We start from the raw sequence: 23,844 nt of genomic DNA on the forward strand, positions 1-23,844 counted from the left end.
TGTAGCTGCATGCTTGCTTTCGTTGACTGATGTACAAGAACACCTAGATCTCATTGTACTTCCCCTTTTCCTAACTTGACTCCATTTAGATAGTAATCTGCCTTCCTGTTCTTGCATTGTCACTTCACATTTATCCACATTAAACTGCATCTGCCATACATTTGCCCACTCACCCAACCTGTCCAAGTCACCCTGCATTCTCATGACATCCTCCTGACATTTCACACTGCCATCCAGCTTTGTGTCATCGGCAAATTTGCTAATGTTACTTTTAATCCCTTCATCTAAATCATTAATGTATATTGTAAACAGCTGCGGTCCCAGCACCGAACCTTGTGGTACCCCACTGGTCGCAGCCTGCCATTCCGAAAGGGACCCGTTAATCGCTATTCTTGGTTTCCTGTCAGCCAGCCAATTTTCAATCCATGTCAGTACTCTGCCCCCAATACCATGTGCCCTAATTTTGCCCACTAATCTCCTATGTGGGACTTTATCAAAAGCTTTCTGGAAGTCCAGGTACACTACATCCACTGGCTCTCCCTTGTCCATTTTCATAGTTACATCCTCAAAGAACTCCAGAAGATTAGTCAAGCATGATTCTCCCTTCATAAATCCATGCTGACTCGGACTGATCCTTCTATTGCTATCCAAATGTGTCCTAATTTCCTCTTTTATAATTGACTCCAGCATCTTTCCCACCACTGACGTCAGGCTAACTGGTCTATAATTCCCTGTTTTCTCTCTCCCTCCTTTCTTGAAAAGTGGGACAACATTAGCCACCCTCCAATCAGCAGGAACTGTTCCTGAATCTAAAGAACATTGGAAAATGATTACCAATGTGTCCACGATTTCAACAATTTTAATTGTAGTAAGGGGAATTATGACACTATCAGGCAGGAAATTGGAGGCTTAAATTGGAAACGGATGTTCTCAGGGAAAACTACGGAAGAAATGTGGCAAATATTCAAGGGATATTTATGTGGAGTTCTGTATAGGTATGTTCCAATGAGACAGAGAAGTTATGGTAGGGTACAGGAACCATGGTGTACAAAGGCTGTAATAAATCAAGAAGAAAAGAAAAGGTTCAGAAAGCTGGGTAATGTTAGAGATCTAGAGGATTATAAGACTACTAGGAAGGAGCTTAAGAAGGAGATTAGGAGAGCCAGAAGAGGCCATGAGAAGGCCTTGGCGGGCACAATTAAGGAAAACCCCAAGCCATTCTACAAGTATGTGAAGAGCAAGAGGATAAGATGTGAAAGAATTGGACCTATCAAATGTGACAGTGGGAAAGTGTGTATGGAACCAGAGGAAAGAGCAGAGGTACTTAATGAATACTTAATGAATTCAGTATTCACTATAGAAAAGGATCTTAGTGATTGTAGTGATGACTTGCAGCAGACCGAAAATCTTGAGCATGTAGATTTTAAGAATCAGGATGTGCTGGAGCTTTTAGAAAGCATTATGTTGGATAAGTTGCCGGGATCAGACAAAATGTACCCCGAGCTTCTGTGGGAGGCGAGGTAGGAGATTGCTGAGCCTCTGGTGATGATCTTTGCATCATCAATGGGAACGGGAGAGGTTCCATACGATCGGATGTTTGCAGATGTTGTTCCTTTATTCAAGAAAGGGAGTAGAGATAGCCCAGGAAATTATAGACCAGTGAGTCTTACTTCAGTGGTTAGTAAATTGATGGAGAAGATCCTGAGAGGCAGGATTTATGAACATTTGGGGAGGTATAATATGATTAGGAGTGGTCAGCATGGCTTTGTAAAGGGCAGGTTGTGCCTTACGAGCCTGACTGAAATTTTTGAGGATGTGACTAAACACATTGATGAAGGAAGAGCAGTAGATGTAGTGTATATGGATTTCAGCAAGGCATTTGATAAGGTACCCCATGCAAGGTTTATTGAGAAAGTAAGGAGGCATGGGATCCAAGGGGACATTGTTTTGTGGATCCAGAACTGGCTTTCCCACGGAAGACAATGAGTGGCTGTAGACAGGTCATATTCTGCATGGAGGTCGGTCACCAGTGGAGTGCCTCAGGGATCTGTTCTGGGACCCTTACTCTTCGTGAATTTTATAAATGACCTGGATGAGGAAGTGGAAAGATGGGTTAGTAAGTTTGCTGATGACACAAAGGTTGGGTGTGTTGTGGATAGTGTGGAGGGCTGTCAGAGGTTACAGTAGGACATTGATAGGATGCAAACTGGGCTGAGAAGTGGCAGGTGGAGTTCAACCCAGATAAGTGTGAAGTGGTTCATTTTGGTATGTCAAATATGATGGAAAAATATACTATCAATGGTAAAACTCTTGGCAATGTGGAGGATCAGAGGGATCTTGGGGTCCAAGTCCATAGGACGCTCAAAGCAGCTCCGCAGGTTGACTCTGTGGTTAAGAAAGTGTATGGTGTATTGGCCTTCATCAATCGTGGAATTGAATTTAGGAACTGAGAGGTATCGTTGCAGTTAGATAGGACCCTGATCAGACCCCACTTAGAGCACTGTGCTGAGTTCTGGCCGCCTCACTACAGGAAGGATGTGGAAGCCATAGAAAGGGTGCAGAGGAGATTTACAAGGATGTTGTCTGGAATGGGGAGCATGCCATATGAGAATAGCTTGAGTGAACACGGCCTTTTCTCCTTGGAGCGAAGGACGATGAGAGGTGACCTGATAGAGGAGTACAAGATGACAAGAGGCATTGATCATGTGGATAGTCTTTTTCCATACTATCCACAAGAGGACACAGGTTTAAGGTGCTGGGGAGTAGGTACAGAGGAGATGTCAGGGCTAAGTTTTTTTACTGAGAGAGTGTTGAGTGCCTGGACTGGGCTGCTGGCAATGGTTGTGGAAGAGGATATGACAGGGTCTTTTAAGAGGCTTTTAGATAGGCACATGGAACTTAGTAAAGTAGAGGGCTATAGGTAAGCCTGGTAATTTCTAAGGTAGGGATGTGTTCGGCACAAGTTTGTGGGCCGAAGGGCTTGTATGGAGCTGTAGGATTTCTATGTTTCTATGTTGTTGTTGTGGCACCACTTAACCAGATTTTCAGTCTCTCTCCTCTATGCTGATTCATCACCATCTTTGATATGGCCAATGATAGTGGTGTAATCAACAAAGTTAAATATGGCATTGGAGTTGTGCTTAGCCTCACAGTCATAAGTACAAAGTGAGTAGAAAAGGGGGCTAAGCATATAGTTTTGTGTTGCACATGTGCTGATGGCGATTGTGAAGGAGATGTTCTTGTCAATCTGAAATGACTTGGGGTCTACAAGTGAGGTAATTGACAATCCATTTGCATGAGAAAGTATTGTGGCCAGAATCTTGTAGCTTATTGATTAGTTTTGAGAAAATGATTGTATTGAAACCCAAACTGTAGTCAATGCAGAGTATCCTGATGTTTACATCTTTGCTGTCCAGATATTCCCAGGCTGAGTGGAGAGCCACTGAAATGACATCTGCTGTGGTCCTGTTTGACTGTAGGCAAATTGATGTGAATCTTCTCAGGCAGGAATTAATATGTTTCATCGTCAACCCCTCAAAGTACTTCATCACTGTGATCTAAGCGCTACTGGACAATAATCATTGAGGCAGGTTACCACAGGTCTTTAGAACATGGCCAGGTACCCTGTCTGGGCTAGGTGCTTTCTGTGGGGTCACTCTCCTGAAAAATGCTCTCATGTTGACCTCAGGGACTGAAATCAAAATCGTCAGGGGCCTTGGGAGTTCATAAACACGTCTTCATGTCAGAGGCTTTTTCCTGGGCTGAAATGGCTAACACGAGAGGGCAGAGTTTTAAGGTGCCTGAAAGTAGGTACAGAGAAGATGTCAGCGGCAAGTTTTTTATGCAGAAGGTGGTGAGAGTGTGGAATGAGCTGCTGGCAATGGTGGTGGAGGTGGATATGATAAGGTCTTTTAAGAGACTCCTGGATAGGTACATGGAGCTTAGAAAAATATAGGGCTATGGGTAACCCTAGGTAATTTCTAAAATAAGTACATGTTCGGCACTGCATCATGGGCCAATGCTGTAGGACTATGCTGTAGGTTTTCTATGTTTCTATGTTTCATATTTTGATGGTTAAAGCAAGCATAAAATGCATTGAGTTCATCTTGGAGCAATGCTTTGTTGTGACCTATGACAATTGGTTTCACTTTGTAGGAGCTGATTGCATTGAAGCTCTGCCACAGCTGTCAAACATTCTTCAGTGATTCAAGTTTGATCCCAAATTGCAACTTTGCATGTGAGAAGGCTTCCTATAGATCGTACCTAGAGCTCTTGTTGTCGACAGACCTGAATGCTGCTGATCTGGCCCTCAGCAGATTGCGAATCTCATGATTCATCTAGGATTCATCTAGTTGGGGGAACTCTAAATGATTTTGTGTGGACGCACTCATCTATGACTGTTTTTATAAAGTTCACGTCAACCATGGTGTGTTCTTTCAGATCCACAGATGAGTCATTGAACATGGCCCAGTCCACTGATGTGAAGCAATCTGATTGCCCAGCCTCTGCTTCCCACGGCCACTGCAGTCAGGATTATGGAGCAGAACTAACTCACTAAGTGAACAGAACGGATCGCATTTGACATTAGGTGTTCAAGGTTGAGGGAACAGAAGTTCGACAAAACCGCCACGTTGGAGCGCCACCGAGAGTTTATAACGAAACATACATCTCCACCTTTTGCCTTTTCTGTAACAGTTATTCAGTCCATCCTGTGACTTGAGAAGCCTTCGAGATTGCCACTTCTGCCATACTGGGAGTAAGCCACATCTCATTCAAACATAGGACATAACAATCTCTCATTTCCCTTCAATGGCCTTGGTGATGGGGGTCCTTAATGATGGATGCCCTCATGCCCTCAGGACCTCAGTTTTGTTCTCTAGCAACAGCACATTTGCTAACAAAGTGTTGAGTAGAGGAGCCTCATTCCTTGATGTTTCAGCATGGTTTATATTCCCACCCTCCTTTCTCACTTCAGGCCATGGCAATGAACCTTCATCTGCTCAAAGTTGCTGTACCTGCTTATTTGAGAGTTAAGTCTGCTGAGTCTTTCATAAGATCATGAAATTTGTTGACATTAAGTTGATTTACAAGTATATTGCTTAGAGAGAATGTACTTTGCCCATATCATCTGGTTTGGGCGGGGGGGGGGGCACAGGATCATAATAAGCTGTAAACTCAGTTAGCTCCACCATGGCCACTAGCCTCTGTACCTCTGTATTATCCAGGGCATCTTCAAGGAGCCTCAATAAGGCAGCATCCATCATTAAGGAATCACCAAGGCCATGCCTTGTTCTCATTGTCACCATCAGGAAGGAGGTACGGAAGCCTGAAGCCACACCCTCAGTGATTCAGGAACAGATTCTTCTCCTGTCATCTATGTTGATTTGCCTTTATTCAAGCCCTGCCACAACTGTCCAGCATCCATCCTTGATTCAAGTTCAGTCAAAATTGCCACTTTGCCCATATCATGGCTCTCTGGAGATAGCACCTGGACCTCTTGTAACTTTCTTCGTCACCAGACTTGAATGCCTCTGATCTGGCCCTCAGCAGATTGCAGATCTCATGATTCATCCAGGGCTTCTGATTGAGAAAGACTCTAAATGATTTTGTGGGGACACATTTATCCACAACTGTTTTTATGAGGTCTGTGACAACCACGATGTATATGTTAAGGTCCTTCGATGATTCCAGTCCACTGACTCAAAACAATTCTGTAGCCACTCTGCTGTTATCCATGACCACCTCTTTGATTTCTTACTTCAGGAGTTTTGCCTTTTAGCCTCTGCCTGAATGCAGGTAGGAGGGCACCCAAGTGATCATATCTACTGAAATGTGGTCTGGTCATGGAAGAGTAGGCATCCTTAATTGTAGTAGAGCTGTGGTAGAATGTATTGGTGCACCTCATGCTGCTGCAGGTGATAGGCTGATGATAGCTGGGCAGAGATTTCTGCAAACAAACCTGATTGAAGTTCCTGACAATGATTTGAAAGGCGCCAGGGTTAGCCAATTTTTGTTTGCTGAGGCCAGCACTCGAGTACCTGTTCAACATCGGCCTTTAACGGTATGTAAACTGCGGTAAAGTTTATGGAGGAGAACTATCTTGGGAAGTAGAATGGTTGGCACTTATTAATTAGATGTTCCCAGTCAGGAAACAAGAGTGTAGCAAGACTGCTGCGTCCAAATTATTGACCCAATATTTTGCCTTCTCCAAATCAGTAATTCGATCCTTTCAATGTATCAAGATGCCCTCCGGTCTTACCGACTTATTTAGCGTGGCAGGACTGAGCCATGTCTTTGTGAAACACAAGATGCAGCAATTCGTCATTTCCCTCTGAAACAGCAATCTTGCCCTTGGGGCCTCAACCTCGTTCTCCAGCGACTGTGCATTTGCTAACAAGATACTGAGTTGAGGAAGTTTCACGCCCTGGCATTTTAGTAGCTTGGATTCATCCTTCTTCTCTCTATTTTGGCCGTAAGGATGGAGCTTAGTCTGTTTATTGGAGCTATACCTGCATGCTTGAGTGCTAGGTCCACTAAGTCCTTCTGGAGATTGTGAAATCACTAGTTCGCTAAGACAGTCCAGAGGTATGTTACTTAAAGGGAAATTACAGGCTGCAGATTTCAGTAAGAGTAGATCAGAAGTATACTTAGAAGTTTTGCAAACTGCCTGCATCACGTCACCATGTTTTACCAGGACTATATTTCTTCCCCTTGTATTGTCCATTTTATAATTGTTGATTCTCTTACTTACTAAGATGCACAAGTTTTCAATTTGGCTCACAAATATGTATTTATTTTCTGCTGTTGGACTTCGGACCAGTAATGCTATTGCCGTATGTGTAATGAAACTTTACCTACGCACCGTCCTTCACTGGTCAGAACATGTCTGGAAGGATGTCGTGACGATATCTGAAGGGTTATTCTCAAGTGGACTGTTCCTTTAAAAGAGAGAGAGAGCAGTAACGAACATGTTGTGTGCTAATTCAGCAGCAGGGAGAGAGAAATCTGTGAGTTGCCCTGGAAACTGAAAGGCGGATGGACAGCTCGTGTTCAACACTTGGAGATATATGCAAGGTCAGTCGACTTGTTAATCAGGCACACGAGAGACACACAGGAGACACACGACTCCAGAGGCAAGGAGGACACTGGTGAGCTTTGTGTGCCCGCAACAAGGGTGGGGTTTTTGCTCACTGTGTGGACAAAGGGGTGACCGGTGGAACGCTATCGGTGTGTTTAACCCTGGCCTGGGTTGATAGCGTTACCGTGGAAATGGTCCCCTTTCTGTGGTCACAAGGTGGTGATGGTAAGTTTTGGGAGCAGGAGGACATCGTGGAGGATTGGCATCGGAAGACAAATCAACCCTCTATCTCTCTATCTCCAACTCTACTCAAAACAAATTCCAGAACTGAACTGATAACTTACCATACCACCGTAAGACAGTATCACCCAATCTCCTGAGCTGGGGGAGCTTGGGAACCTTATCTACTCACCTATATATATGCATATACTCTGCTAACCTGGTTATCTTATCTTGTTTTATATTAGTTTATTCATGTGGTTACTGATAAAATAGAGTTTATAACGGAAGACTCAGACTCCAGGTGTGTCTGTTTCTGCTGGTTCTTTTTAACCCATTACAGGGTACGTAACAGATGTGCCCACAATATCCAGATTCAGATTCAGTTTATTGTCATTTAGAAACCACAAATGCAATGCAGTTAAAAAATGAGACAACGTTCCCCCAGAATGATATCACAAAAGCAAACGACAAAACAGACTAACCCAGAAAATCCGCATAACGTTTGGCAATCCCCAATCCAGAGTCCGGAGAGACTGCTGCGTATTAATATCGCACTACCATCTTAGCGTGTTCCCCGGAAAGGAGCTCCAAACCACCAGACAAAACAAGACCAAAAACTAAAGCTACAAGACCTGCAAAAAAACCACATAATTACAACATTTAGTTACAACAGTGCAAACAATAGCATAATTGATAAAAAACGGACTATGGGCACAGTAAAGATAGTCCAAAGATTGCGCAAATATTGTGCAAATACAAGGTACAGCAGATGCTGGAAAATTAAGTTAGAAATAGAAGGTACTGGAGGTAGTCACCAAATAGATCAACATCTATTGAGAGAGAAGTTAATATTTTAGATTTAAAAGTCAAAAATCTAAACTATTTTCTCCCTCTCCTCTTCTCTCTCTCTCTCTCTCTCTCTCTCTCTCTCTCTCTCTCTCTCTCTCTCTCTCTCTCTCACTCACTCACTCTCACTCTCATTCTCTCATAGTGGATAGGGATGAGGATTCAGAGCTCAAGGACCTCAGACACACTGAAGGGCTCATATTGTGCAGCTACTATGTACTTGCTGTACTTGCTGGTACTTGTAACTGTGATCAGGATCTTAAGGTTCTTAATTACTTAGGAGATGCTGCAAAACTGAGAACATTTGGAAATAACTCTTCATGAAAATAGTCTTTCAAAGCGATAACTGTTAGCGCAATTGTTTCCTGTGGGTTATTTGGAAAAATCAATATGAACCAAACCTGCATGATCATCTGATTGGTGGATTGAGGAACGTAAGAGCAATTTCTCATGAGTTTGGGATTTCCAGGCAAGGATGGCATAAGAAAGAGCTGTTAATGGAATAATGGTAAAACAGGAGACTTGAATCAAGGCTGAGATTGTGATTTTTGTGACATTTAATAACTGAAGGGAAATATCTAAGTAAGGAAGATAATGATGAACAATAACTGAATTGCCATGATGTGTTGAACGGGAGAAAGCTAAAAGAACAAAAGGAGGTTTAAGTTGCAGCTACATTCTTGAACATTTTAGCCGATGAAAGTCAAGAAATTCTGTTGCAGATCACGTATGGACATTGGGTAAATGATTGTTAAGGACTAGGGAATAAAATTAAGTACATGGGAAGGAAATTCACATTGCCTTGATGCCTGCAGGAAAGATTGAAAACATCTGAGAGTCTGGAGGCAACAACATCTTTGGTGGAGAAGCTTCAGAGACCAAAGGCTGTGAGCCACTCCCCAACTATCATCGGAAAGAAAACTTATACTTACTAAATTTGTGATTATTCACATGTTTATTAATGGTTGGCAATAAGGCTGTTCCCAAAGATTTAACTTTTTTCCCATTTCTTTACTTTTTTTCTTATTTTAAAACCATTATATTTTAATGAATGATACTTTGAATTAGCATAAAAGGGGAAAAAGATTTGGATTTCAGAATGGCCTTGTTTAATACCTGTTAATATTTTGTCTCATGTGAAAATACCTGCCAGGATGTGATTTTCACTAGTTAACTATTAACTAGGTACCTTGAATAATTTGATTTAGTATATTGGAAAATGAAATGATTTTGTTTCAAAATTTTGATATCAAAGTGACAATATGATTTATTGGTACTTTTCTGAGATTTAATCACATAAAAGGATAATATCTTAAACTGTAGGAATATCTGATCACTGTTTGAAACATTTTATTTTCTCAAATACAAATGAAGAAACTATCACAACAAATAGGAAGCTTTCAAATGTTTATTTTTAATGGGGTTATATTATGTGGATCCAATTCACCAACCGATATTTCCCTAGATCTTAATCCATACTCAGCAAAGGAATACTTAAGAGTAACTATTTAACTACTTCTTTCTTGGCAAAGATTGCGTCCTTGTGCAGCTTTTTAGTAGCTGCCTTTGAAGCCCTGACTATTCCCATAACCATGGAGAGACAAGCTTCAAGCTTCAGGCTCTGGTTTTATGGTGATTATCTGAAAACTGGTTTAGATTGGACAATGCACTTGGTGTGGTATTAGGGTACCACACTGTGGAAACATTGAATTTATTGGAAAATTGATTTCCTCTATTTTGAAACCCCGAGTGTTTCTTAGTGTGATTGTTTTTCAAGTTGTCTTTAACTATCAAGTCACTCCTTGATTGTCAGCTGGCTTTTGGACTGTGGTAAAGGACGCATGGATCTAGGCTGGACACCCAAAATAAAATCATGCCCTTGAAAGACCAGTTTTAAATTATGTATTCCACCAGGAATATCTGAATCAGAATCAGGTTTATTATCACCGGCATGTGATGTGAAATTTGTTAACTTAGCAGCAGCATTTGAATGCAATACATAATCTAGCAGAGAGAGAAAAATAAATAAAATAAAAATAATAATAATGAATAAACAGGTAAATCAATTATGTATATTGAATAGATTTTTTAAAAACCATACAAAAACAGAAATACCGTATATTAAAAAAAAGTGAGGTAGTGTCCAAAGCTTCAATGTCCATTTATAAATCGGATGGCAGAGGGAAAGAAGCTGTTCCTGAATCGCTGAGTGTGTGCCTTCAGGCTTCTGTACCTCCTACCTGATGGTAACAGTGAGAAAAGGGCATGCCCTGGGTACTGGAGGACTTTAATAATGGACACTGCCTTTCTGAGACACCGCTCCCTCAAGATGTTCTGGGTATTTTGTAGGCTCGTACCCAAGATGGAACTGACTAGATTTACAACCTTCTGCAGCTTCTTTCAGTCCTGTGCAGTAGCCCCTCCATACCAGACAGTGATGCAGCCTGTCAGAATGCTCTCCACGGTACAACTATAGAAGTTTTTGAGTATATTTGTTGACATGCCAAATCTCTTCAAACTCCTAATGAGGTATAGCCGCTGTATTGCCTTCTTTATAACTACATCGATATGTTGGAACTGTTACGTACCCCGTAACTGGGTGTCTTACCAGCAAAGATAGAAGTGTCCGTTGGAGTCTGGTGATACTATTTTCAACAATATTTATTAGCAAAAATATACAAAATAATATCAATGCGAATATACAGAGAATATACATTAGCAATACTAAACCTAGAAGTGCGGGTATAATAATAATCACTAATGAAACAAGCTCTATCGTTGTCTAGGGGATAATGAATTGTCAGATGGAAATATAAAGTTCAGTTCAGTTCATTCAGGCTGCGGTAATTGTCTGTCAATGTGTTGCAATTGTTGGAGAGAGAGAGAGAAAACGTGAACAGTAACAACTATTATCTTGCCAACCTTCCTTTACGATTTTGATCCGTCAATGCCTTGTTGTTGTGGCCATTCAGTTATGACCCCTCCGTCCTTTAGCTAGAGCGTTCTTCTGTGGTGGACTCATCACCCAGGCAAGGGTGGACACACACACAAGCCCCCACTGGCCTTGCTACAAAACACTGTGAGTTAAAATTTTCCGACCCTTCGTTCGGTCTTCGATGTCCCACCCTGTCTCGTGGGGTTTCTGATGCTCACTAGCTTTCCTCCTAGTGTGTCTGAGGGGTGTTACCCCAGACCTCACTTTTATCCCCACTCACGGGGTCTCAGGTGTCAATCAGGTTGGGATGATGTAACCCAGCAAACCAGCCCACTCTGGTTGCCCCCTGAGGGGTTTCAATGAATAGAACAGTACCAAGTACACAATCCTTCTCCAAAAGACAATAGCAGTAATCAATGGTTCCGCTCCTCTTTTGTTAGTAGGAGACCATCCACCCTGGGTAACTCTTTAGCTGTCTCTCTCTCATTAACTTTCATGAACTGTTATCAATAACAACTGCCCTGGTAGATTTCCTTTGTCTCTCTTACTTCCTTGATAACAGCATCGAAATAGTAGCGATTTGCAATTCTCCATGGGCGACTCTGCACCCTTCTGCCCATCAGAGTTGTTCATCCTTCATAACAGGACCAGGTTAGATCCTCAGAGATCTTGACACCCAGGAACTTGAAACTGCTCACTCTCTCCACTTCTGATCCCTCTATGACGATTGGTATGTGTTCCTTCATCTTACCCTTCCTGAAGTCTACAATCAGCTCTTTTCATCTTACTGACGTTAAATGCCAAGTTATTGCTGTGACACCACTCCACTAGTTGGCATATCCCACTCCTGTACGTCCTGTCATCACCACCTGAGATTCTACCAACAATCAGCAAATTTATAGATAGTATTTGAGCTATGCCTAGCCACACAGTCATGTGTATGTAGAGAGTAGAGCAGTGGGCTAAGCACACACCCCTGAGGTGTGCCAGTGTTGATCATCAGTGAGGAGGATATATTATCACCAATCCACACAGTTAGGAAGACTCCTGGTTAGGAAGTCGAGGATCCAATTGCAGAGGGAGGTCCAGAGGCTCAGGTTCTGCAACTTCTCAATCAGGATTGTGGGAATGATGGTATTAAATTGCAGCTACAGTTGATGCACAGCATCCTGACGTAGGTGTTTGTGCTGCTCAGGTGATTTAAAGCTGTGTGAAGAGCCATTGAGATCGTATCTGCCATTGACCTATTGTGGAAAAAGGCAAATTGCAGTGGGTCCAGGTCCTTGCTGAGGCAGGAGTTCAGTCTAGTCATGACCAACCTCCCAAAGCATTTCATCACTGAAGTCAGGGAAGGCTCACTGTGAGATACAGATTAGGCCATTTCCACAGTGATGAAGTCTTTTTAGAGGTTGGTGATGGAACATATCAATTCCTGCCTGAGAACCAAGTTGGATCCATTCCAATTTGCCGACTGGCACAACAGGTTCACAGCAGATACCACTTCATTGTCTCTTCACTGAACCCTGGACAGCCAATTTGCTCTTTATGGACTACAGCTCATCATTCAATACTATCAACCCCCCAAAAATAATCAATAAACTTCAGGACCTGGGCCACAATAGCAACTGGATCCTCAGTCAGTTCAGATTGCAGATGGCACCACTGTTACTGGCCGAATCATGTGCTAGTGAACCAGCTGAAAGTCTGGCTGAGTGGTGCCACAACAGCAAGACTTCAGGAGGAGGAAACCCGAGGTCCATGAGCCATTCCTCATTTGAGGATCAGAGATGGAGGATCAGCAACTTTAAATTCCACAGTGTCATCACTTCAGCGGACCTGTCCTGGGCCCAACAAGTAAGTGAAATTACAAAGAAAGTACGGCAGTGCCTCCACTTCAGTTTGTGAAGACTTGGCATGATATCTAAAACTTTGACAGGCTTCTGTAGATGTGTGGAAGAGGGTGGATCACTGGCTGGTATGGAAACTCCCATGGAAAACCTGACAAAAAGTAATGGATATGGCCCACTATATCACAGGTATGTGCCTCCTCACCATCCAGCACATTCTTTATGGACTGTTATCACAGGAAAGCAGCATCCACCAGCAGGGTGCCCCACCACCCAGGTCATGCTCTCACTCGCTGCTGCCATCAGGAAAAAGTTACAGGAGCCACCAGGTTTATGAACAGTTATTACTCTTCAAACATCAGGCTCTTGAACCAAAGGGTGGAACTTCACTCAACTTCACTTACCCCTTCATTGAATTGTTCCCATAACCTATGGACTCACTTTTAAAGTAACTTCATCAAAAGTTGTTGATATTTATTGTTTATTTATTTATCATAATTATTTCTTTTGTTTGTCTTTTACATTTGCACTGTTTGTTGTTTTTTGCAAACTGGTTCTCTGCCATGTTGTCATTGACTCTATTATGGATATTGGATGTATTGTGTATCCCCACAAGAAAATGAATCTCAATGTTGTATGTGCTGATATATATATATATATATATATATATATATATATATATATATATGTACTTTGAAGAGCTTTTAATAAGGGAAGAAATCTTGACATTCTAATTGCTGCATTGCTCATTGTTTCCCCTTTGAATAGAGGCTTTGCCACTCTCAATATGTAACAACCTTGTATAAACTGAGTAACCAATGTAAAGGTCAGGGTCGGTAAGGTGAAGTCCAAGGTCGATAGTCATGATACAAATATAGAAACATAGAAAGCCTACAGCACAATACAGGCCCTTCCGCCCACAAAGCTGTGCCGAACATGTCCTTACCTTAGAACTACCTGGACTTACCCATAGTCCTCTATTTTTATAAGCTACATGTGGCCATCCAGGAATCTCTTAAAAGACCCTATTGTTTCTGCCTCCACCACCACCGCCGGCAGCCCATTCCACACACTCACTGCTACCAAGATTACAAAGAGGTAACGTATCATTAAACTTTATAGATTGTTTGAGGAAGTAAAGACCGGACATTAAGGAGTTTTCAGGTTCCATCAAACAATGACTTACAGTTGGAAACTATTCTTTACTTCAGCACAGAGAGATAGAAGAAATTGAAATCTAAATTAATTTATCAAAGGTTTTAGTGTTTGATCAAGGAAATAGTTTAAATCATTTATGTCCAAATATCTCTTTTTTTGTAATTTATTTTTTATTGAAGTTTATCATCAAACATTTCTGCAGAGGTAGTTGGGAACTGATAGCACCTCTCTTCTAGACACTCACCAATGTAAAGTTCAAAGGACAACTTTATTTGCAAGTTAAAATTTAAAGAAATTTTAAGACTCTCTTCAGAGCTAAATGACAAATATCAATTGATGATAATCATCATGAAGTGCTTTGAGCAGTGATAACAAATATCAAAAGCTCCATTCCTGCCACATTGGACACTAACCAAAATGCTCAACATGGGCGCCCCCAGAGCTGCACACTGAGGCCATTGCTGTACACTCTACTCACTCACGACTGTAAGGCCAAATGCTCGAGTAATCTCACTGTCAAGTTTGCCGATGGTGTGGAGCTCATCACTAACAATGATGAGATGACCTACAGAGAGGAGGTGGAACAGCTTGAGGCCTGGTGCTGGATAAATAACCCCTTTGTCAATGTCAACAAGACAAAGGAGGTGGTGACTGACTTCAGGATTTGCACCATTCACACCAGGGGAAAATGCAAGCTCTTTCAAACACTTGGGAGTCCTCATCTTGCACAATTGCTCATGGTCTATGAACACCTACACAATCAGAAAAGCTCAGCAATGCCTCTACTTTCTGAGGAGGCTGAAGAAAGTTGGACTATGCACATCTATACTCGCATGATTCTATAGAAGCACAGTAGAGAGTGTCCAAACTTGCAGCATCATGAAGGATCCCATCCAACCTGCTCATCAGGGGAAAAGCTATGTAGGACCACCAGACTCAAAAACAGTTTCTTTCCCAAACAGTAAGGCTGATCAACACCTCCACTATTAACCCACCCCTCCAAACCCCCAGCCACTACTATGTTATCATTCTTGTCAGTCACCTTATGTACAGATATTCCTGCATCGAACATTACTTTATGCACATACAATCAATACCTATATATAAAAGCTATCTTATGTTTTTATACAGTATGTATTGTGTTTTTACCTATTATTGTGTTCTTCATCTTATTTTGCTTTATTTTGTACTGTCTCAGAATCAGAGTAACAAATATTTTGTTCTCCCTTATACTTGTGCACTCGAAATGACATTAAGACATCTTGAATTACACAATCTTCAAATGTCATCAGCATTCAGGTGGTGATCAATATAATGAGATACCTACTCAGCCTCAACATACTTTATTGCTGTAAGATTTACAATTTGCAATAAGTTATCTGCATAATGTCATCAGAATGCTTGTAAAGGGAATGATCCATGAGGCTTCCAGGGCTTGTTATTTGAGCTTGTTATAAATGGACTTCATGTTTGTTTTAAACCATTTTCTGATTTTAACAATGGATAAAAACAATATTATCAACCTCTACAACTTATCAACTTGTACTGGAACTGACTGTAGTAAATGTCTATAATTTAGTTGCATAGTTTTATTGATGCAATCATTGATGTATTTTATAATAACTTTATTGTAAAAAGCAAAATAAGTTAGCAAAACATCCAAATATCAAACTCACTCAAAAATGAACAGTAAAAAATATTTATATTTACATCAATTACTTTTGGCACATTAGTTGCAAAAACACACATTGGTCATAAATCTTTATAAAAATGCATTGGCCTTTTTAAACAGTTTTAAGAATTAGGAATGATTTTTTTTCTCTAATTAAACAACCCTTTGAGTCAGCAAACCTTATGCACAACACACACAAAAGTGTATAAAAATAAAAAAGCTTCCTATTAGAAAAGATGCGTGGAAAGAACAGCAACGTCCATTCAGTTTGGGGTGTTGCTCTCCAAATAGCTGCTCGGTGAACTCTCTGGAGTAATGTTATCCACTATAGAGGAGAGAGAGCGTAAGCTGGCACTTCCAGTGGACTGGCCCTCATTCACAGATAGTAAGTGCTCTAAGAGAAAACAGCACAGATAATGAATCAATGAGACAATACAGTTAAGGTTCAATAATTTGAAATGATAGATCATAAGAATTGAATGCCTGGCTTGTATAAGAATAAAGGCCATCTCAGAGATCACATACTTACTGCCAAATGGATGAAAGTCATTGAAAATGGTTCAAAGTATATTTATTATCAAATTATTTATACAGTATGCAGATCCATCTTCTTGCAGGCATTTTCAAAACAAAGAAACACAGTAGACCCCATTTAAGGAAAAACCCCACACAACGAAGACCATCAAACACCCCAAGTGCGATAAAAGAGCAAATTGTGCAAGCAATAACAAGTGAACCAATAACAGAGAACGTTAAACATCAAGCCACAGAGTCCCCGAAAGTGAGTCCAGAGCCTCGGGGTTGCTGAGGCGAGTGAAGCCAGCACAGGATTCCAACGGCTGCAGGCCACAGCCACCAAGTCAGTTCAGCGCCGTGTCAATGGTGGCAGACCACAGCGCTGAAGCCCCTTGATCAAGTTCTGCAATAGTCACAAAAAAGGTAAACGTAAACTGCAATCTCCGAAAGTGAGTCCACAATTGAGAAGGGAATTCAGCGCTGAGGTGTGTGAAGACCGATGGCTGCTTCCAAATCTTGTAGCATGGGACCCAAATACCTTCCATCAGCTGCAGCAAGACCAGTCAAATGCTGGCCGATAATGCTGAGCAGCTGTTCATCTTCTTCTCTCCTCCTTGATGATTTTAACCTGGCATGAATCTTTAACTAGTGCAGAGTAACGAAGCTGACTATGGGTTCATGTTCCGCCATTGAGAATCGAATCAGCTGCTGCAGCAATGGCCACCCTGCATTCTTCTCTTCCCTCTCATTCTTGCCAACTCCGTCAGGAATTTGCAAAAGCACCGGATCATTTAGTTGGCTCAAGATACATCCTTAAAATGGAAATTACAAGCTACAATGGTCGCAGTTCAGAAGTATTTTTAGAAGAAGAAAAGGATCTAGTAGTTTTTTAGGCTGTCTGTAAGATGTCGCTGTGAGTTGCTGGCGTCATCTTGCTTTCTTGGAGGCTGTAGATGCTGGAATTTTTAGTAAAAACATGTAGTCTCTTTCTATCATCCTTGAACCTCCCCAGGATGACTAACTGTCTGTCTTTGTATTGAATGGCACAGATGTTTCACCAGCTAGATCCAAAAAGCATACTTTGTAGGTCTAAATCTGGATCATTATACCATAGGTATCCACTAACAGCAATATAATGATGACAATTCACACTGTTGTAAACCACTAGGAAAGTGCCGACTGCTCAAGTTCAATTTCAAACCTCATATCTAGCCCATTGACAGTGTTACACAATATAGAGCCAAACTCCCAGCCTCATTCCCACTTCCATCTCTCATCTTCCGAGCATTTAGACTATATGACATAGGGGCAGAATTAGGCCACTTGCCCATCGAGTCTACTGGGCCAGTTCATCAGGGCTGATCCAACTTTCCTCTCAGCCCCAGTCTCCTGCCTTCTCCCCGTATCCCTTCATGCCCTGACCAATCAAGAATCTATCAATCTTTGCCTTAAATAAACATAAAGACTAAGCCCCCACAGCTGCCTGTGGCAAAGAATTCCACAGATTCACCACTCTCTGGGTAAAAAAATTCCTCGTCATTTCTGTTCTAAAGGGACACCCCTCTATTCTGAGGCTGTGTCCTCTGGTCTTAAACTCTTCCCCCCATAGCACCCTGTAATTTATTGAAATTCTACCATCCTCTGCACCACCACAGATGTTACAGTCATCTTCCTAATCTATTCATTTACTACATCTGTCACCCATTGTCAAGACCTCTCTCTTCCATACAATTGTTTGGTTCTCAATACGTCAATCACTCACACTGCCCTTTGAATTATGTTCAGCCAAGATCAATAATACAGAAAATCTCTGATAAATAAGTTGCGTTATAAATTGAATTTTATTAAACCAATCATATCGGTGTTATTTTCCAGGTAAACCTGCCTGTGCTATTAACTGTGCATGCTTATTTATTTATTTGTTTGTTTGTTTGTTTGTTTAGTTGTATGTAGTGACTGAAAGCATATAAACATGGAAACATAGAAAACCTACAGCTCAGTAAAGGCCCTTTGACCCACAAAGCTGAGCCGAACATGTCCTTACTTTAGAAATTACGCAGGGTTATCCCTAGCCCTCTATTTTTCGAAGCTCCACGTACCTATCTAGGAGTCTCTTAAGATACCCTATTGTATCCAAATACAGACAGACCCTACCAGATCACGCCACTCATTACAAATTAACCTACTAGCCTGCACATCTTTGGATTGTGGTAGGAAACTGGAGCACCCAGAGGAAACCCACGTGGTTATGGCAAGAATGCATGAACCACTTACAGACAATGGTAGGATTGAGCTGGGGCTGTGATTGTGTTATGCTAATTGCCACAACACTTCCTTCCTAGACTGATATCAAAACATGTCATTCTTCATGTCTAAAATTCCGCTGAGTTATTGATGGACTTTACCATAACTTCCTTTAGCTTTAATGATCGGATCCAGAGAGACCGTGAAGAGATGATATCTGACCTGGCAGCAGCTCACTTCCCCGTCCATGCAAGTTTACTCCCTGACGGACAAGCCAAGGAATGATGCTGTGGGTGCAATTGACCAGGAACTGGCATGTATTCTGCTTCTGGCAGAACACGGTTCATGGAGTACTGTTCAAGAATTTCGTTATTGCCTCTCAAACATTGTGTTATGCCCATTTTTTTGAAAGGTGTTAGTGAAAGGTTTAAAGCACAAAATTGGATAAGACAGTGAGATGGCTGGTCATTGGGGAAAACGATCTTCAAGGGCCCACCTCAGTAGAAGTAGAAATTCCATTTCAGCTTTATTACCTTGCTGATAAATATGTACTCATTGCTTTAAACAAGGTAACAGAAGTATGCAAAATAAGGCTTCTGTTCCACTTTGAATTGTAAAGAAATTCTATTGCTGGAAATCTGAGCCAAGAGTAGAAAGTGCTGGAAATAATTCCGCATCTATGGGAAGAGAAATAGAAGGAAGGTTTCCGATTCCAGATCCTCCCTTTCACCTGAAACATTAACCATGCTTCTCTTCCCAAAGATGTTGCATTTCCCCCCTGGAAGGTGGATCTTAATGGTACTAAAGTTGAAATGGTTCTCCTGAACTGAAGCAAGTTGGTAACTCAAGTTACTAACGGTCCTGTGCAGACAGGCCGGTACCTACCGCTGGGAGTATTGTACGGAGTGTTACACTGATCAGAGGAGCTGCTCCATTCGGGACTACACGAGGCGCTGATGGATCCGCACTCAATCGCCACGCCGACCTACAATTACAAAAGGAAAACATGAGCAAGAATGTATTAACAGAGGGTATTTATAGTCAAAGTCCAAGCCGCCTCTGCTTCGACAATCTGTGCAGATCGACAACAGTTCAAAGTTTTTTTATTTTCTCTCTTTAGTTATTCCAAAGACTCCGCAAAGCACCTGTTCTCCCCGCGACACCTCTCGCTTGGACGAGGAATTAACTGGGGATCGTTCCCCCGTACCCGTATCGGGCCTCAAGGGCCAATGACAATTTACCATCTGCCAAGAAAATAAATCTCTGGCCCATTCCGTCCTAGCTTTGTACAAACGTGCTTTTACTTTTCAGTAAAGTGAGCGATGAGCATTTCCCCAAGTGCCAAAGTTCATGGAAATCATTTACCCTCCTTTACCCTCCGCTTCCTGAAATCAACACCTTATTTTACTCCAGTTTTCAAAGTGTTTTCGTCCCACTTTGATTTAGACTATTTCAGTTTGCCCCATCAAATTATGAAGATAATGTTCAACTTTGATTGAAACCTATCAATCTTTCATTAACATCACTCCAAAATATCAACTTGTTACTAATATTAACGACCCCGTTATGAAGAACACTGATTTAAATACATAACGTCACGAGCAGTTTCTACTATCAATGGCGAACGATTATACTGGGTCCATGGAAGCGGCTGCACAGGAATTTCCTGATAAAAACAACGAAAACGGTTTAAACCAAATATTAGAAACGTCATGCGCTGGGACTTCTGGCGCAATTAGCACCGAATTTGCCTCAACTTCAGAAAACAAGCTGTAACAGCCAATGGAAGAACCACACCGCCCAGCGAGACCAAAACTTCTCATTTTTGAGAGACGCTCATTGTTCCCCCCCGATCCTGGGGAAGGTGGGCGAGGGGACGCGAGGGCCCACACCACAGCTCAGGTATCCAGGCTCTGGGCGGATCCCTGTCGAGGTTTTCAGGTCGCCCACGCTAGCTGAAACGGCACCCGGACTGAGCTCTTTGCCCATGCTGCGCGGGATACTTGCCCCCTGACGCATGTTGCTGCCAGTGTAGTGCAATTTCTCCTGTTGATTCAAAGTGCTGAGCAGAGCCTGGAGCCTCTCTATATACTGAATGGCGCTGCGAAGGATTTCCACTTTGGGCAGTCTCTGATTGGGATTCAGCAAAGTACTTCGCTTCAGAGCCTCGAACGCCTCGTTGACTTTCTTCAGCCTCCTCTTCTCCCTCAGCGTAGCCGCCTTTCTCCTGTCCAGGGTCACGGATTTCCTCTTGCAGGTCTTGCATGCCCACAGCAAGCACTGCCCGTGGCAGTCCTGCTGCTGCTGCTGTTGTTGTTGCTGCTGGAGTTGTTGCTGCTGGAGTTGCAACTCCGATACCGAGTACACGTGTTCGTCCAAAGCACCTTCCAGCGACCTGGCATCCGCGCCCAACCCCGACCCCAGCCGATCCTGGTACACGGGCTGCTCAAAACCTTGCAGGCGCGAAGAGAAGAGATTTTCATTGTCGAAAAACCGCTGGTCTGTAAAGTAGTAAGGGTTGGTTTCGAATAGTTCCATTGTCGGCGAGGCTTTTCTTTTCGTTCTCGAGTTATCTCTAGCACCAACTGCACAAGAGTATGGCTGCGCCAACTGTTAGGCGGCATTTAAAGTCTCCTCTGGCATGAAATCACCGGGATATATATAGAAAGCGCAGAAATTCTATCCAACTCTTAGCTGTCGACGTGCATCAAAATTTCAGCCTGATTCCACCTATTCCCAGGAGTGTTGGCTGCGTGGAAGAACTCACCGGAACTCAGGACCCAAACTGTGGTATTAAAGACGTTTTCCAAAATGATCGCAACCAGCCAGAAGGTTGCCCGGGTCGTTTTGGTGTGAAATGGCGAATAAAGTAACAATCTGTTGGACTCGTTCTGCTGCTTTGAATAAGGAGAGCAGCCTCTTTATGATCTGGTACCTGCAGGCTGCTCGGGATCAGGTGGGAAAACCTGACTCATTGTGTTATCTCGGGATGACAATGTTTATTTCGCTTAATACGATGCTTAAAGCGATAGTGCCTTGCATTTCCCCCCCAGAAACTCGGCACCATAAACTGTTCAGCCAACTGTGCCAGCTTTGTTTCGAGATCCAAGAAGGACGTCACTATCGGCATATTGGGGATGCATTTTCTAATTTGCAACACGCTTGGGGCAATGCAAGGGGTAAATGAGTGGCATAGCTGGACAGGAGCCCGGCTCAGTCTGAAGCGCTCTTTACGTTGATGTGCTTTGACATGTTGACCACACTTGTGTCTCTGGATGCGGGCAGCAAAAGGTCAAAGCAAGCCGTTTTCACTTTCACCGACAGCCTTCGCACCTTGTAAACGTTCGCAAAAAGTCCCCAAACTATTCCGGAGGCAGCATCGAATTTCCACATCCCTGCCGTACCCAAGATGGTCTTCATACACTCCAATCACGAATTTTTTTTCAAAGCCTTTGCGATTCATTCCTGCCCGAGGATTAGATCCCTGTGATGCCTGGTGTCGAGTTAAACAGTGATGGATGATGGCGAATGTTTAAAATAACACAAAGCCTCCATTGTAGCCACGATTAATAATGAACGTGTTGGGATCAGTCAGAGGCGGCTCACGCCAACAGCAGTCCCCTGTTACTGCGGGGTTGGGGCAGGCGTTGTCCTGAACACATAATGTGCACTTTGCACGCCATCTGACAATACTAAACCCATACTTTATATGCAGTACAGAAGACCACACGTCGCGTTTTAAACACTCAGATCCATGTCTTTAGTCAATCCCTCCCACACCTTTCCTCCATACAGCCAGGCACTGCCGCCCAGAGCAAAGTTATAACTACAAATTAATGCCACATTAATTAGAAATGTAAATAGTTGAAATAATCCACAATGTTATTTTTTCTTCTTCATAATACAGTCGAAGGTCTAAAGGATATATGTTTTCTATTCTGCCATCATTCAAAGCTTCTGTTTAGGCAGAATCTGTTTAGATTGCAAAGCTGCAGTTGTTGCTTTAGTAATTAAGATAGCCAAGACAGAGAAACCATTACATTGTAGACCTATTAACATCTCTTGCACCGTAAACAATGTAATTAGCGTTTCTAAAAATGAACCTTTGAATTTAAAAAGCCTATATCTGCCTCTAGTGAGCTTTGGTCAAACCTGCTACAGTTTCCCCATTTCCAACTTTGAAACTCTCAGGTTTCACCTGGCCTCTGTATGTTCTGTTTTGAACCCGCAAGAAAATGATAATTTAATGGAGAAGAAATGTAAACTGGAAGGAGCTGACGGGATTGTAATGTCAAACAAAACTAACTGAACCTGTTGAGGAAGTCATTGTGGTAGTAGGCAGGAGCAACACAGCAGTTATGAAAGCTGTCCTTTGTAATTAATTGTTAACAATATTAGTGGCCACTTCCCTCTATCTACCCTTGTTAACTAATATTTACGTATTTATGCAGTCCTATGGCTAGTTAAACTTACATCATTCCTCATTAATCCACACTTGCAGTGAAAAAGTACAAAAGAGAGCTACACACTAATGCCAAAACTGGAAGGAACCAGTTGTCAGGAAATGATTAGCAACTTAAATATCTTTCCCTTGGGAAAATAGAGGGGATCCAATAGAGGTCTTTAAAAAAGTTTTACTAACAAAATAGAGGAGCTATTCATTTTCATCAGGAAGTGGGGAGAAGTGCAGACCCTGTCAATGATAGTGGAAATGGAGATGGTTGAGAGCTTCAAATTCCTCTATGTAAACAAGTTGCTTGGTCCAGCTACATGTACACAAATGGCCAATGAAACACACCAGCACCTCTACTTTCTCTGAAGGTCAAGGAAATTTTGTATGTCCCTGATGACTCTGAATAAATTTTACAATTGCGTTATACAAAGCATTCTATCCAGATGCATTGCAACTTGATACGTCAACTGCTCTGCCCAGGACTGTAAGAAACTGCTGAGAGTTGTGAACATGGCCCAGTCTACCATGAAAATCAACCTCCCCTCCATTGACTTGGTCCACACTTCACACAACCTTGAGAAAGCTGCCAACATAGTCAGAGACACCTCCCATCCTGGTCATTCTCTCTCCTGCCCTGTCTCACTGGGGAGCAGATACAAAAACTAGAGAACATGTGTCATGGTCCCATCTGGCAATCTCCCATCTTGCTATTATCTCCTTGATTGGGCCTTAATCCTCTCGTCTGATTTCCAATTGTTCCCAGTTCCATTAATTACAGTACACCTGGTTTCCATCAGTGAATGCAGGGTAAGAGCCCTGGCATCACAGCAACGAGCTGCCAGTTCGTCGGTCAACTCTAGTGTGTGTAAACCT

The 23,844-nt window shown here is 42.3% G+C and overlaps 1 protein-coding gene across 1 annotated transcript; it reads right to left on the bottom strand.

The window, feature by feature from the left end:
• Nucleotides 1-16,021: 16,021 nt before the first annotated feature.
• On the bottom strand, nucleotides 16,022-21,056 carry myog (myogenin). Its single transcript, XM_059950688.1, has 3 exons — nucleotides 20,526-21,056; nucleotides 19,404-19,503; nucleotides 16,022-16,152 (listed from the first exon to the last, which is right to left on the bottom strand). The coding sequence occupies exons 1-3, from the start codon at nucleotides 21,054-21,056 to the stop codon at nucleotides 16,022-16,024; spliced, it is 762 nt and encodes a 253-aa protein (XP_059806671.1).
• Between the last annotated feature and the right edge of the window lie 2,788 nt (nucleotides 21,057-23,844).

Source organism: Hypanus sabinus, chromosome 25, assembly GCF_030144855.1.
Source record: "Hypanus sabinus isolate sHypSab1 chromosome 25, sHypSab1.hap1, whole genome shotgun sequence".
NCBI classification, from domain to species: Eukaryota; Metazoa; Chordata; class Chondrichthyes; order Myliobatiformes; family Dasyatidae; genus Hypanus; species Hypanus sabinus.